Here is a 16833-nt window from a genome sequence, read left to right on the forward strand (position 1 = left end):
TCCCTTCACACCACAGAACCCAGCCCTCTCTTGAGCAGGAGGCCTCTGCTGGGGTTAGTCCACCACCTTGCAGACCCAGGGCCTGTGTGGATCTATGACCAGAGACAGATTTCTTCAACAAAGACAGAGATCACTCACCCCTCAAGTCTAAGTGAGGTTATTCATTATTTTCCTCTTTAAATCCTGAGTTAATCTTACATTGATGTTAATGGTGATATTGACTTACTAGCCCTATTTCACAAGACTTCCTTTCAAAAGAGATTAAAAGGCACTCCGTTCTTAGGGCTGTAACTGTAGATACCCATATTTTGAGATCAAGGTGTATCAACTGTGACATTTCTTATCTTCCCCTCTGTGATTTCTCCATGTAATAAGGATAGCCTTTTTCATCTAAAGTAGAGAGCCCATTGTAACCTTTTTAAGTACAGTTGAAAATGAGTAAAACTCACTAAAGCTTCTGTGTCTCTTCTCTTGGCATGTTTGACTTGACATGATGGGGGGAAAGCAGCAGGAGCCCTGACACCTTTTCTGTAAATACCCACCAGTGTGGCCTTCTAGCTTCATAGCAGTTAAGGTGTTATGCTATGTTGGATGTAAAAACATCCAACTGGTATAAAACCCAGAAACTTACTCAAGCCCTCAACAAGACAAACTTGCCCACAGTAGAAAATACGAGGAGGTAAATGTCAGATGCCCTTGACTAAGTATTGGTTAGAGATGTGTTTTGTTGTAGATTATAGAAAATCTTCTAAGAATGGCATGAACAAATTAAGGAGTAGATTTGTCTCATCACAAGAAGTCTGGAGGAAGGTAGCCCCCTGGGCCAGCACAGTGGCTCAGCAAGGCTGTCAGACACCAGGGCTCACTCTTTCTGCTTTGTCTTCCTTAGCGGGTGAGGGTTTTTGACCCCATGCTTGTCACCTCACAGTCACAAGGTGGCTGCAATCTCTTCAGGATGCAGGCTGGAAAAAAGAGTCAAGAATGGAAAGGTAAAAGATGAAATAAAGACCTTTTCCTCTATGAGAGCTCTTCTCCTGGCACTGGTAGCTGGCTGCCTTTATCTTGTTGACCACCATGATGCCACATGCCCACTAGTTTTAAGTGAGCCTGGGAAACTGGGTATGTAATATGCTTCTCCTGCCTCCATAGTGGAGAAAGGTGATTCGGAATGTGGGTTGAATGAGCCAGCCTACAATGTCTACAAGGGGTCACAAATAAAGTGTTAGTGAATAGAAGAAAGAAGGGCTAGCAGTAGACTTTACCTACATAACTTGTTTTCTCCTAGGTTGGGCTTCCCTGGTGGTTCAGACAGTAAAGCGTCTGCCTGCAATGCGGGAGACCCGGGTTTGACTCCTGGGTCAGGAAGATCCCCTGGAGAAGGAAATGGCAACCCACTCTAGTACTTTTGCCTGGAAAATCCCATGGATGGAGGAGCTTGGTAGGCTATATAGTCCATGGGGTCCCAAAGAGTTGACACGACTTAGTGACTTCACTTTCACTTTTCACTTTCAGGTAGGGAGAAGGTCATGGTCAAGACTGGTGTCTGATCAAATTGGCTCTGGAAGTTAGGAAAAGAAAAGTCAGGATTGGCTAAGTTTATCCATGTGTAGACCCGTGCCCTCCAAGAAGCCTTCAAAGTAATAATAATAACATGGAATAAGGGATGATCAATTTAATATCCCTAATTTGCAAAGAGAAGTTAAAGAGTGCTAATATTGGTAGAACTCATGTGTGTCAAATCTTATCCCAGGTACTTTTGGATGTTTTTCCACAATAACATCTGAACCAAATACTGTTGGTTGAGCAGTAATGATTTCTTGAAGAGGACACTCAGAAAGTGGAAGTGGAGGATCTGAGCCCGGGTCTGGCTGACCAATTCCAGGACTCTCTTTCTTACCCCAAGCTGTCTTAGGTAACCCAAGGCGACACAGGGACAGGTCTGACTCATCTTCCTTATGATGGTCATGCCCAGGCTCCACAAACTTCCGAGAATGGCATTCAGGAGTAGAACCTAGGAATACTGAGTCCCAGTCCTACTAATTATAGCCCTCATGTTGGGTTATGATTGCCTCCAAGCACTGCTCTTCCACTAGAATGGGAGCCCTCTGAGGGTGAGGACTGTGTCGTGTTCACTGTCGTATCCCCATTAACTGGCATATGGTAGGTACTCAATAAATATTTGCTGGACAAGGAATGATTGAAGGACTGTGCTGTCGTAACATCAGTGTGTTCAGCGTGCTGGACATCATGCCATGGTAGCTACTGGTTAGGTATTTCTTAAGTGGTCCATGTAGGAAGGAGACTATCTCCAACTGATGGAATTAGAGAACAGTTCATGGGAGAGTTAGTCAGTGTTTGAGCCAGTCTTTGTGGCAGAATTTTGAAGCACTGAGGTGTGGGGAAAGAGTGCTTTAGGTGGAGGAAATGGGAACAAAGTCATGGAGATGAGAAAATACAGACTATTCAGAGAGAGGCCAATTGGAATGGAGAGAAGTCACAGCTGAAGGGTAATAAGTACTGGAGTAAAAACTGTTGCCAAATGTGATTGGAAAACATTGAGTTAAACAAGCTAGGTTTTGTGTTACTGTTCTCAGAACCGTTAACAATGTCCCTGGGACTCTGGGGTTTCTCAAACATTGGCCTTTAGGACCCTTTTCCTGCAGAGCATTTCATGGAATGAATTTTCCATAGAACGCATTTTGGAAAATGCTGATCTAGTTCAGCTCCACACTTATAGACAAAGAAACTGAGGCCCAGAGAAGAGAGGTGGCTTATTCAGAGCCACATAGCAAACCTGGGTTAGAACCCACATCGGATGGCTTGCCTCCAGAGTAATGCTCATTTGTAACATGAAGACTATGTGCATATTAAAAGGCTGCTTCTTTGTTACAGGTAACTTTTATTTATCTGTTGTTCAAACAACAACCTTGGTGCTAAAATTTCCCCAAGTTTTGCACAGTGGTATTTTATATCCATCACCATGATGCCGAGCAAAGATGAGAATTGCTATCATTGCCTGTGCAGCTTCTAGACCCTTGGGAAGAAGGTTCATCTCAAATCAACCCCAGGTTTGCCTGGAGGGCAAAGAAAGGATGTTTTTCTGTGCACCCATTTTTAAGAAGATATAGGGACTGTGGAAGTTTACAACCTAGGCTCTACTCAGCTTGTTGTTGTCCCCAACCCTTATACCTGCTGTGGTGGGCAGAATGGGCCCCCCAAGGATGTCCACATCTGAATCCCTGGGACCTGTGAATATGTTGCCTAACATGGCATAAGGGACTTTGCAGATGTAATTAGGTTATGGACTTTAGGGAGATTATCCTCGATTATATGGGTAGGCCCAATCTAATCACATGAGCCCATAAAAGCAGAGAAATTTCTCTGGCTGGAAGCAGAAGCAAAGCAACAGAAGGGCACACGAGAGATAATGGAAGAGTAGAGAAGACCCCATGTGGTCTTTGAAGCTGAAGGGGGCAACATAACAAGAAGTCCAAGTGGCTTTAAATTGCTGAGAAGGGCTCCCATCCGACAGCCATTGAGGGAATGGGACCTCAGTCCTACAACCACAAGGAACTGAATTCTGCCAAAAACCTGGATGAGTGGGGAAGCAGATTCTCCCCTAGAGCCTCCAATCAGAGCCCAGGCCATGAGTCCTAGAGCAGAGGAACCGGTGTAGCCCACCAGACTTCAGACTTCCTTATTTAGAAAACTAACTCATCTGGGTAGTCATTAACATATCCCAAGTGGAACCTGGGAAGGGAATAGAGGTTAGGGAATGGTACCACCATGCCTGAGGGCTTTGGGGCTGAGTGTGAATTGGTTTTAGCATTTTTTAAAAAAAGGTCAGCTGATTTCAGTCATTCATGTCCTTCCCTCCCAGCCAGGCATGCCTGTATATCTATAGAGGAAGGCTGCTGGAGGCTCAAAGGGCTCCCTGATAGGGCCAACTATGTGTCTTTGCAAGCACATCCATGTGCTGTGACAACCAGCTTCTGAAGTCTCCATCATAAATGGCCCAAGAGCTTTGCAACTCCACTACTGGTTAGTATCAGTGGACATGTCACTTGAAAAGAAAGTGCCTTCTCATTTACTAATCCTGACAGGTTGAAGTGCCATTAGTAAAGATAGCACTAAGGATTCCTGCTGGTAAACAGCCCAGCCTTCTTTTCAGGGAAGCCTGTAGCTTTTCAACAGAGGGCATTTCCCAGAAAGGGAGCCATTTGTCTGGGACTCCAGAATAAACATCACTGAGCTGGAGAAGGAATTTCAGCTTCCATGGTAGATAACTTGACTACTCTTAGCCAGTTTCTGAGTCATGGTTCTCTTTTGTTTCTAACTGTGGAGCAAAGTGTTTCTTTCATTTTTGTAAAATAAAAGGGAGACATGGAGAGGGGCCTGGCTTTGCTGGCTTGAAACCTTTCTTCTTTTTGTTCCCATTTTGTTTGATTTTCTGAACCTATTTAAGTGTTTAACTCAGTAGATCTAATTACTGAAAGTCATGGAAATATTTACACAGCATCTAATCTCGGCTGATGCACTTTGTTACAGATTACTTTCATTTTTTTAAAGTTCAGAATTAATTTTATTAAAGAAATTTGGAAATTCTGTACTGGATAAAAGCATAGTTTAAAATCAAGGCGGCTTCTTGGATTACTTAGGACAAAACATCCTTTTTTGTGAAACTTGAGTGTATCTGCAGGCTGTTTTTTTCATGCTCTATTGTCATTTCTAATGCACGTAGAAGATATTTTTCCCACAGTGTCATTCAATACAAGCTCCCAAAAAGATGCTCTCCGATTTCATGTGTCCAGGTAATTAGCTGAGTTTGAACAGCTCAGTTAAACCGTTTGAAGGTCAATAATGCATGAATTTCTGGCAGACTGCCTAGTATGGAGTCCATAAACACACTTGTCTAGGGACTAAACATGTTTATAGTAGAGAAAACTTTGTGTTTTAAATATGAAATAATGTTAGCATTAGTTTTGCCTAGAGTTTAATTTTGTGGCCAATTCATGTTTTAGTGTTACCCAGAAAAGTTCTAATGGGAAATGCTTTCCAAATTTCCAAAGACATATTTCCTCTCTTTTGCATATTTGGTAGCAATATCTTCTTATGCCCAATGTCAGAGCATAGATTCCACGAGGAGGCCCTCTTGGAATTTGTTTAGGTGCCTTAATTAAAAGCACAAGATAAATATAAATACTGTATAGTAATTTTCTTCCCCTAAAGGGAACATTTTTACGGAAAACTAATTTTTTTCCCTGAAATCTAACTAGAGTATTCAGATATCAAAATAAACACATTCAATTTTGATAAAGATGCTTTTATTTCCAGTGGACAAAGCAAATTCAAGTTTGGGATAGGCAGTTTGTAACTTGATTTTGGTTCTGCCTGTCTCACTTGGAGAGTACAAAGTTTAGGCTTGTTTTAATTTTACTAAAACTTCCAGCTGATTGTCTATACTGGCAGATTTGGGAGTCCTGTGTTCCTGGGTTGACCGTTTCTTCAGTACCACAGCTCCGTGGAGGTGGCAGGCTGGGGAGGTTAGCTTGGTCTACTCCAGCTGCCTTCTGTGGGTCTGATGAAAGGCAATCTTGCTGTGTCCATATTTGTCATGAATGTGCCTCTTGCTGTTTTTCACGGGAGCATGAATATTCATGCCTTATGAATTGTTCAGGAAGTAGTTCTCTCAGCCACTTTTCTTTACTGTTAGAAAACAGCCAGAAGAGGGTTTTCTTCAGAGGACTGAGGCGGAGGCGACTGAGGCATAGGGAGGAGGCCTTTATGTCCCAACATAAAGAAACCACCTCCTTTGTCCTCAGGATTTTGATGAGGTCTTTGATTGCAGCAGATTATTGTTAAGTGATTATCACCAACTCCAGGAACAAGCCACATTTCCAGGGTTCTGCTCTATTGGCCAGAGGCTTCCTTAGACCACTATCATTAGGCACCACGGAGCAGGAATTGGTTGAGTCTATATGAATTCATGTCCATTACACAGGAAGCTGCTTCTAGTCACAGTTTTAGGACTGCAAGCCCCAGAGAGCCTGGCTCTGGACTTTACTGGATGTCTATCTGCTTTTGATAGTTTAGGGCTTCAATTTTCATTTTATCTACATGCTACATACATTTAGTTTGCCTTGCATTGTTTCTTTGTTCCCTAAGAAAGTGGACTTCGAAAGAATAATCTTTTTAAAACTCATATAATTTGCCTCATTGTTACAACTTGGAATTTTTTTTTTTTAATTTATATACAAACTAAATCCTTTGAGGATACAGCAGGGTAAAAAGAAAAATGTCCTGTGCAGAAAAGGTGGCGTTAAATGTAGCAGGCACTAATCTGTACGGTTCTACTTTTTTGGTAGTTTTTGTGAAATCAGCCTCTGGCATAAATACTTCTCCCCTTTCCGTGGCACCCGAGAGTACAAGACTGTGTAAACAGAGAGAACATTGTTGTGAACTATTTACTGTGGCCCACAAGCTCTCCTAGCCTTCTGATCCCTGCTCCAGCTCAAGGGTCAGAGGTCCATAGCAGGCCTGGACTAAAGGTGCTCTTCAATTACTCCAGGATTACTTTGAGGATAAAGACAAAGGGCTGGCCTTCTTTTACTGTGAAATCTAATTACATCTAAAAGAGGAATCCTCTGCACAGAATGTTAAGTTTTGGCGGAAAACTCTAAGGGTCATTGCATTCCAGAAATCCAAGTGCCAAGGTAACTGAAACAAACTATGGCTGCAGCTGGAAAATGATTCCTATGTCTATCAGAAATGTTCCCATGTCAGGGTTCACCCTGCTTTCCTACACAAAAAACTCTTGATGATTTATGCACCTGAAGACGTATCTTAGCAACAGCTGTGAAAGGAATGTGCTGAGAAACTTTCTCTAGGGTTTGTCTAGAGGGAGCTCCAAAGCAGAGGATACATGCGATTCAACATGTTTTCTAAAAGACAGTTGACATATAACTGTAGTAATTAAAAAAAAAAAAGGCATTTGTCTTTCTAGTGGATAGTGGATTTGTTTACTCTTTTGAAATATACATCCCACACTACGGTAGGAATTACGAATAAAATTTCCAAAAGCATCTTTGGATTTGGCAAGCAATGTTGAGATTAAGAAAAAATTGCTTGGGATTTTTAAAATGTCTGAGAAACATCCCATGTATGTCTGCCCCCAGGCCCATAAAAAAATCCATTTTGACTATTCATTTTCCTGTGAAAAGAGGAAACACACTTAAGGGTTGAACTAGAAAATGGGCTGCTTCGGGTCTAACCCCTTTCCTGGACCCTAGTACAGCTTCCTGTTTCGTGTGTACAGAAATGGGCAGTCACTGGCAGGGGGCACAGCAGGGGCATCAAACATAAATTGACTTTCTAGCCACTCATCTCTAGCCTTCCCTTCCCTCCCACTCCCCCCTGTCTCAAAGTTCAGAGTGACTGGATTTAGGCCAGGGGTGAGATGAGGTTTGAGTGTGTATTGTGTGGTTGAGCAAATCCTTTTTAGGTTTTGCCCTCTACTTCTCCAACATTCTAGCCCATATATTTCTAGCAGAGAAGAACTTGTCCTTCCTTTTTGGATTAAGGACTTCTAAGTCCACATGAAATGGGCCAGGTAATCAATTTAAGATCACATACAAGAAAAAAATTCACCAAGAGTGACTTGGAAGGTGGGGAAGAGAGTTATATAAGTTTGTTTTAAATTAAACACATAAAGTTATGTTTAAGAAGCATAAAAATATGTGAAATTGTACTTTAATTCAATATTTTGTCCAGTTGAGGGAGATGAAAGAAAAGAAAGTAAGTCTCATATGTGGAAAGTAAAAAAAAAAGCAAAGAGGGAATGAAGATAGGGAGAAAGGCTTATTACTCTTAGCTCAGAGGTAGGGTTCCTAGGAGAATGTTGAGTTTTAGGTCAGTTAACCTTCCGCTTGGACAGTCAGTTTCATAGCATCATCTCTTACCACCACCCTTTGAAATGCTAACTGATTAGCCATTTATCTTAGCTTCTCAGAACGCTATAGGTATTTTAGCATCGCCCAATGGAACACCTAGCAGGCCAAGAGGAGATCCTTCCCTCTGCTGCTAAAGCAGACAGCAATTCTGCTCTGTGTTGTGACCTTCCAAGGTTAAAGATGCCCCAGCCTGTGAAATAGAGAAGCTTAGGTAAACAAGGAAACAGATCAATGTAAAAAGCCAACAGCAAATGGCTTTTTAGTTTCCTGATGGAAGAGGTCCTTTATCTTTCATGTAGATACACTAAGTATTATGAACCACTTATCAACTTTGGCTACAACCCTTTGCTCCTGGCCAGTCCTCGTCACTTTATTTCCTCCTCAAGAAACAGTGCAATATATTGGCTTCCTCACTGATACTAGGAGAGTCAAATGCAGGGTTATAGCTAGGTTTTCTAAATTCTTTGGCTTCTCTTTGGCTAGAGTGGACTCCCATGCTGCCCCGGGGCCATATTTATTTGTTGACCGGTTAACTACTCTAACACCCTAACCCTCTACCACTCTAAAGAGCGGTCTTCAGAACTGCAACATGAAACATCACCTGGGAGGCTGTTAGAAATGCAGACTCATAGGCTTAGTTTCAGATCGTCTGAATCCCACAGAATCTGTACCCTAGCACAATCGCCCAGTGATTCTCACATGCACATTCAAGTTTTAGAAACTAGTAGCCTCCCTGACTCCTACCCTTTTTGATTTCAGATTGCTTTATCTTCCAGAAACCACACTTAGGAGACTCAGAGCTCCTTCATAATCTTTGTGTTCATTTTAAAATTGCCTAATGTACCCTGAGAATAACTCCCCAAACTCCCTCCTTCCTACTCTTCGCCTCCTCAGTCCCATTTTCTCTCCTCCCATCTCTGTTTTCTTTCTCCCTTTCTCCCTTTCCAGAGATCAGATGACTTTGCTGTACTAATATTTTTTTCCCTTTTCATGCCTCAGAGTATTTCTGGTCATGTGCCATCTTATATTTTCTCAAGTTTCAGATGAAGTACAATCTTTCTCATTTCTAAGATAGTTCTTCTTTTACCTGTGCCTTTTAGGCACTTTCCTTTTCCCCTCCTTTGGGATCTTGTTGTCTTCTCTTCTCTCTCATGGAATAATTTTCATCATTGCCACTAAGTCCTTCTTTTTGGCATCCAAATGTGCAAAGATCTTCTTTTAAGAAAATCACAACCTACACAGTCACATTCATTTGATCCTAATTTTTCCTGGTTCGTGTTCTATTTCTACTCTTTCACAATCAGATTTTCCCAACAAATGGTCTAAAACAGTGGTTTACAACTGAGATACTTTTGACCCCCAACCCCTTCCTTTCAGGGACATTTGGCAGTATCTGGAGACATTTTTGGATGCTGCAACTGTGGGAGATGCTCTTGGCATTGAAAGGCCAAGGATGCTAATAAACAACCTACCATGATCAAGAGAGCTCTCCACAACAAATAATTCTCTGTCCATGGTGACCAACCATCTCCGTTTGCTTTCAACTTTCTGGTTATAGCCCTGAAAGTCTCGAGTCCCAGGAAACCCCTCAGTCCTTGTCACCCTTGTCATCTGGCCCCATTTGACATCTGTCATCATTTGTCAAAAGTGCCAAAGAGGAGAAACCCTGCTTCAGAAGGAAGACTCATTAACTTCACTTTTCCCTCACCAACTCCCTTCCTTCAATCTGACGGTTTTTGTTTGTTTTGGCTGTGTATTACATGGCTTGTGCTTTCAGATTCTTAGTTTGCTGATCCACACCCTCGGCAGTGAATCCTAGTTACTGGACCACTAGGGAATAAATATTGCAATCTGACTTTTTTTTTTTTTAATGTGGCAATGGCTGCAGTGGAAGGTTAAGGAAGTCTTAACCACTGGATACCACTAGAGAATTCCTCATACTAATTATTTCAATTAGGAAATGGTAGAATGACCAAAATATTGGACTGGGAGTCAGAAGACTGATTTCTGTCCCTTGTATTTAGAAAAGGCAGAGGAATCAGAGGTCAAATTGCCAACATTCGTTGGATCACAGAAAAAGCAAGGGAATTCCAGAAAAACATCTACTTCTGCTTCATTGACTATGCTAAAGCCTGTGACTGGGGGCATCACAACAAACTGTGAAAAATTCTTAAGAGATGGGAACACCAGACCATCTTACCTGCCTCCCAAGAAACCTATATGCAGGTCAAGAAGCAACAGTTAGAACCAGACGAACAACAGACTGGTTCGAAATTGGGAATTGAGTATATCAAGGCTGTATATTGTCACCCTGCTTATTTAACCTTTATGTAGAATATATCATGCAAAATTCTGGGCTGGATGAATCACAAGCTGGGATCAAGATTGCTAGGAGAAATATAAACAACCACAGATATGCAGATGATACCACCCTAATGGCAGAAAGTGAAGAGGAACTAAAGAGCCTCTTGATGAAGGTAAAAGAGAAGAGTGAAAAAGCTGGCTTAAAACTCAACATTCAAAAAACTAAGATCATGGCATCTGGTCCCATCACTTCATGGCAAATAGATGGGGAAACAATGGAAACAGTGAGAGACTGTTTTCTTGGGCTCCAAAATCACTGCAGATGGTGACTGCAGCCAGGAAATTAAAAGATGCTTGCTCCTTGGAACGAAAGCTATGACAAACCTAGACAGTGCATTAAACAGAGACATCACTTTGCTGACAAAGGTCCATCTAGTCAAAAGCTATGATTTTTCCAGAAGTCATTTACGGGTATGAGAATGGACCATAAAGAAGGCTGAGTGAGCACTGAAGAATTGATGCTTTCAAATTGTGGTACTAGAGAAGACACTTGAGTGTCCTTTGGACAGCAAGGAGATCAAACGAGTCAACCCTAAAGGAAATCAACCCTGAATATTCATTGGAAGGACTGATGCTGAAGCTGAAGCTCCAATACTTTGGACACTTGATGTGAAGAGCTGCCTCATTGGAAAAACCCTGATTGCTGGGAAAGATTGAGTGCACAAGGAGAAGGAGGCAACAGAGGATGAGATGGTTGGATGTCATGTCCACCTACTCAATGGACATGAGTTTGAGTAAACTCTGGTAGATAGTGAAGGACAGGGAAGCCTGGTGTGTGTGCTGCAGTTCACGGGGTCCCAAAGAGTCAGACACAGCTTGGTGACTGAACAACTACTACGGGCACAATTACTGAGCTTTTTATGGCTGTATATATTATAAATAAAGAAATACTTCCATCTGTGCTTATCTCTGGTAGCTAATATGAAAAGATGCTTTGAAAGATGTGAACTGCCATATAAGCATTGTCTGACCTGAACTGCAGTAGCGCTTTGAGCTTTCTTATGGAAACTTACTATCTCTTGCTTATAAAGTAGTGACAAATATCACAGACTTCTTAAAAGTAGAGATCATAAAGTAAGCTTTTTTTTTTCCTGTGGTTTTTATCATTGTGTGTATAATGTTAATAGACTGAGTAAAGACTGATGAAAGAATAGCAGTTCCATCTGATATTCAGTCTTTATTCTTGATTAACTAATTTAAAATATTTTCTATGCTGTAGCAAATTTATCACTTTTTTCCCCCTCAAATCTCCAATTTAGGTGATGTCTTTCCAGTGCAAATGAATCCAATAGCTCAATCTCAGTTTATACCTTTGGCTGAAGTTCTCTGCTGTGCTATATCTGATATGAATGCTGATCAGATTGTAGTAACACAAGAATCACTGTTGGAACATTTGATGAAACGTTACCCAGGTAGAGTAACAAGTTTTTCTCTATTAATTTATTGCCTGTGTTTGTTTTCTATTTATAAATCTTAAACATATAAACTGGGCAATATACAATTTTTTTCTTTAAAGGGTTTTTTAAAAATTAATTTTTGGCTGTGCTGAGTCTTTGTTGCTATGCTTGGGCGTTCTCTAGTTGCAGAAAGCAGAGGCTTCTACTGTTCACTGTGGTGTGTGGGCTTCTAATTTTGATGGCTTCTCATGTTTCAGAGCATGGGTTCCACGTGCTCCGGCTTCAGTAGCTGCAGCGCATGGGCTCAAGTAGTTGCCACTCATGGACTTAGTTGCTCCAAGGCTTGTGGAATCTTTCTGGACCAGGGATTAAACCTGTGTCCCCATCATTGGAAGACGGATTCTTATCCACTGTACCAGCAGGGAATTCCCTTTTTTTTTTCTATCATAGAAACTTATATTAGAGCCCTGTCCGAAAAAGGTCTGCATCAGCAAATTTATGAATATTTCTTTTATCTTCCAGATGAACTTTTTCAAAAATAATGTTTATGGTAGTAATTTAATTAAGTCAAACTCTGTAGAAAGGAGGGCAAAGCAAAAGATGATTAATCTTCTCCCCATGCCTATTTGTTTTTCTGACTGTACTCTGAAGTATGTGGGACCTTAGTTCCTCAAGCAGGGATCGAACCTATGCCCCTTGCAGTGGAATTGTAGTCTTAAACACTGTATCTACCACAGAGGTCCCTGCCTGTTCTTAAATTGCCACTTCCCAGTGGTGACAACTTCTGTCATTTATAGTTTCTCATGGACTCTTCATATATTGTATTTGAATATATGTATCCTTTTAAAGCAACAAATTGGATCATGCTATACTTTCTTTCTGGGCTTCCCAGGTAGCACAGTGGTAAAGAATCTGCGGGCCAACCCAGGAGATGCAAGACGCGGAATTCAGTCCCTGAGGTCGGGAAGATCCCCTGGAGTAGGAAATGGCAACCCACTCCAATATTCTTGCCTGGAAAATTCCATGGACAGAGGAGCCTGGCGGGCTACAGCCCATGGGTTTACCAAGAACTGGACACCACTGAGCACACACACATACATATTCTTTGTACACCTTTTCTTTTTAAAGTTAAAGGCAGATTTTTGATGTCTTTCTGTTGAAGCATATATCAATCTCATTCTTTTCATAGCTGCATGATATCCCAAATGCAGTTACCCAAGAGTATTTTTCATTTTCCCATTATAAAATGTGCATATTAGTCCAGAAAATATAGAAAGGTAATCACTTATAGTACCACTGCTCACACAAAGGGCTTCCCAGGCGGTGCTAGGAGTGAAGAATTCTCCCGCCAGTACAGGAGACATAAGAGCGGCGGGTTCGATCCCTGGGTTGGGAAGATCACCCGGAGGAAGAGGGCACGGGAGTCCATTCCAGTATTCTTGCCTGGATAATCCCATACACAGAGGAGTCTGCCAGGCCATAGTCCATAGGGTCATAAGGAGTCAGACACGACTGAAGGGACTGAGCACGCACTCGAAAGAAACCAATATTAACAGACTGATGTATTTTCTTCCAGTGTTATACTTTTAAACATTGTTTTCACAATCTAAATATAATTTTGAACCCTGCTATCTGGAAAGGGAATTTCTTTAAAATTGTTACCTTCCTGTTTTGAAAAACTACCATAATCTAGATGGTAGGTGGTTTGCCCTTACCCAAGCACAGACTGATTTTCATTTTTCCTTTGGATTCTTACTACGATTTAAGCTATGAGACTGGTTTTCAAAAACTATGTTTGCTCTCAAGAAGCCTTTCCTTAATCAAAATTTAAATTTGTAATGAGATCATTTAACTTGGGGTTTGTGTTTGAGGGAACTCATTTTTTCCCCTCTACTTAACTGGTAACCTACCCATGTATCTTTGTGTAGACCAAATTATATTCCTATTATTCAATTGAACTATCATTATTTTTAATGCTTTTTTGACATTTTAATTACATATAGTAATTGGTTCACTCATGAAAAACATTTCTTATTCAGAAGCTATCAGGGTAAAATTCTTGTTTGTTTTAGGCATTGCAATTCCATCTCGAGATATTCTTTATACCACTCTGGGAACTCTCATTAAAGAAAGGAAGATTTATCATACTGGAGAAGGATACTTCATCGTTACTCCTCAGACTTACTTCATCACAAATACAACCCCCCAAGAAAATAAGAGAGTTCTGTCAGATGAAAATTCCCAGATGCCAACTTCCATTACATATCTGGTGAACGTGGAGAGCTGTGCCGAGTTAGCCAAAGAAAATGCGGCCTTCATTTCCCATTGTCATTCTTGCGGGTGTTTCCATGATGTGTGCGCTCAGGATGTACAAGAACCACCAGCTGCTGTAGAAGTGACTAACAAAGGGCAGAAAGGTCTTGTGGAATCCAAATCTTTAGTACACAATCAAGCAGTTTCAGTGTCTGAGGAGAATCACGTCTGTGAGAGTATCAAACCTTTACCACACACAAAAGACAGAGAAAAAGTCAAGAAGTTTGGCTTTAACTTCTTCTGGCGCAATATATCCAGAAAGGAGAAGTCCAGAATAGAGCACAGCAGTTTCTCTGCCCAGTTCCCACCAGAAGAATGGCCCGTCCGAGATGAAGATAACATGGACAATATCCCTCGAGACATTGAACATGAGATAATCAAACGAATTAATCCCATTCTGACTGTTGACAACTTAATCAAACATACTGTCCTAATGCAAAAGTATGAAGAACAGAAAAAATATAATAGCCAGGGTACATCCACTGATATGCTGACACTCAGACATAAGTATTTTTCAAAAGTGGGAGTTAAGAAAAGACAGGGCTGGTCTGTAAAGCCTCGAAGGCAGGGCCATTCGCATAGGGACAGACACAAAGCCAGGAGTCAGGGAAGTGGGCCTCAGCCGGGAAATGTTAGACTGGAGAAACACCCCAAGCTCCCTGCTACACAGCCTACCTCCAGTATTAAAAGCCCAAATGAAGCAGTACTTCAGAAACCACTTGGTGAGAATCCATCAGCACTAGGTCCCCATTTGATTTACAAAAAGCGAATCAGTAATCCTTTCCAGGATTTGGCTCCCCGAGGGAGCCCAATAACCAAAGGGCACAAAATCCAGAAGACCAGTGATTTGGAACCCAATCAGACTGGACCAAAGGGAAAGCCTTTTGAAAGGTCAAGGTCTTTGGTTTCCTCAAGAATCTTTGAGAGTGAAGCCAAAGAGCTATGTGGCAAACAATGTAATGATATACTGAGAGAAGAATCCACTTATGTGAATCACTCTACTGTCAAATCTATCAGCGATGATTTTAGAGACCACCTCTTAAATTACTCTCAATGTAATGTTTTGCAGAATGGTAGTAAATGCTGTTCCTTCAGGGAAAGCATGTTGAGATGCAATGTGTATGGTGGAGAAAATGAGGCAATCCCTGAAGTCTCAAGGAGGAGTTATTCTCATCTTGACACATTAGAAGAGACAGAAGAGACACAGCATGTCCTGCCATCTGGAGGGTCTTCTTTAGACCAAGCATCCCCTGCTTGTAGATTAGTTGACAATACAGTACACCAGTTCCAAAATCTTGGTCTTTTGGATTACCCACTTGGTGCAAAACATTTGAGACAAATTGAGAGACAAGACCGAGACTCTAAAGAAACTCTGATGGGAAAGGCGCATGTCCAAGAAGCACAGACTGTGTGTCTAGAAAACGAAGGGCTTTCTGATGATGACCAGGCCTTGTATCAGAATGAAGTGGAAGATGAAGATGGGGCCTGCAGTTCACTCTATCTGGATGAGGATGACTTTTCTGAGAATGATGACTTAATTCAAATGCTGCCTGACAACATTCAGTTTTCCTTTCCAGAGGGAAACAAGTGGAATCATTTAGGAAAACAGATGGTGACAGAAAGGTCTCTGACTGAATACGACAGCAACATGCAGAGGTTTGAGCCTCAGGTGCTTAAAGGAAATGAACATTACAAGCTCACTAACCCTGGTGAAAGCCAAAAACCCAACCTTTCTGCTGAAAACTGTATCCTCAATTTAGGAATCCAGTGTGGTTTTAACTATGAGGAGGAACCCAGTGTCACTGAATGTGTACAGCCCTCAGCAGCTGATGATGGAAGTATATTTGATTACTACAGCACAGGGAAAGCCACTGCTGAGGCCGAAGCCCTACAAGGCTCTGTTGGTGATACAGGAAAGAAACCAGGTAGCTGGAGTCAGAGTGCTCAGAGTCAGGAAATGAGAAAACAGTTCACACACAAGTTGGAGCTCTTCAGCACTTCACATATGTCAGCGTTGGCTCAGGATGTCCAACCTGAACGCAGTCACTTGGAAGGAGCAGAAAACCAGAGTCTGACAGGAGACAGTGGAATAGATTCTCCACGGTAAGTGCACGCATAAGTGACCAGCCACTAAGCCACGGGAATTGTTAAAATCAAGGGCATATTGAGTTATCTAGTGGGAGACTCCTGCATAAACTTTTTATAATAATGCAGTTCTGCCAGCCTTTACTGAGTCAATTATATGAAGTTATAATGAAACTCTTACACAATAGGATAGAGTTCATTTTTAATGTGAACCAAGATTTGACTGTTCCACTGTTCCACTACTAAAATCTTGAGTTATTTCTAAAGATAGGAAGGAACTACCATAAACCAAGCACTTCCTGAAGTGAAGGTTGGATATTTTCACTTAACATTCCTGGTTCTGTACAATATGAGACAGAGATGTAGCTATTTTACACTAATCTTTTCCACACCAATTTGTTTAAATAACATTGCTCAGAGTAGAAACAAAAGTAATTTGGTCATAACAGAATAGTTGAGAAATACTGAAAAGTATTTTTTCTCTTTCTTTGTGGCCTTGTCATGGAGAATGTGGGATCTTAGCTCTCTGACCAGGAATTGAACCAGCATTGAACAAGAATAGACCTCCAGGGAAGTCCCTGAAATTATTTTAAAAAGACACCTATAATCACTCTGACATCTAGATATTTTAAAAATCCTCTTTACATTTGGTGTATTTATAATACTTTTGGCTGAACATATTGATCTGTATGTTTTGTCTATTGAACTCATACTATAGTTACTAT

At 41.3% G+C, this 16833-nt stretch overlaps 1 protein-coding gene across 1 annotated transcript in view; it reads left to right on the forward strand.

The window, feature by feature from the left end:
• STOX1 (storkhead box 1) overlaps positions 1-16833 on the forward strand; it is a 70306-nt gene that overhangs the window by 47139 nt on the left and 6334 nt on the right. The window contains exons 2-3 of the mRNA XM_019954252.2: positions 11573-11725; positions 13783-16126. Of these exons, the coding sequence (XP_019809811.2) occupies positions 11573-11725; positions 13783-16126 (2497 nt within the window). The remainder of the gene's footprint in view (positions 1-11572; positions 11726-13782; positions 16127-16833) is intronic.

The sequence above is a fragment of the Bos indicus genome, chromosome 28, assembly GCF_029378745.1.
Source record: "Bos indicus isolate NIAB-ARS_2022 breed Sahiwal x Tharparkar chromosome 28, NIAB-ARS_B.indTharparkar_mat_pri_1.0, whole genome shotgun sequence".
Classification (NCBI taxonomy): Eukaryota; Metazoa; Chordata; class Mammalia; order Artiodactyla; family Bovidae; genus Bos; species Bos indicus.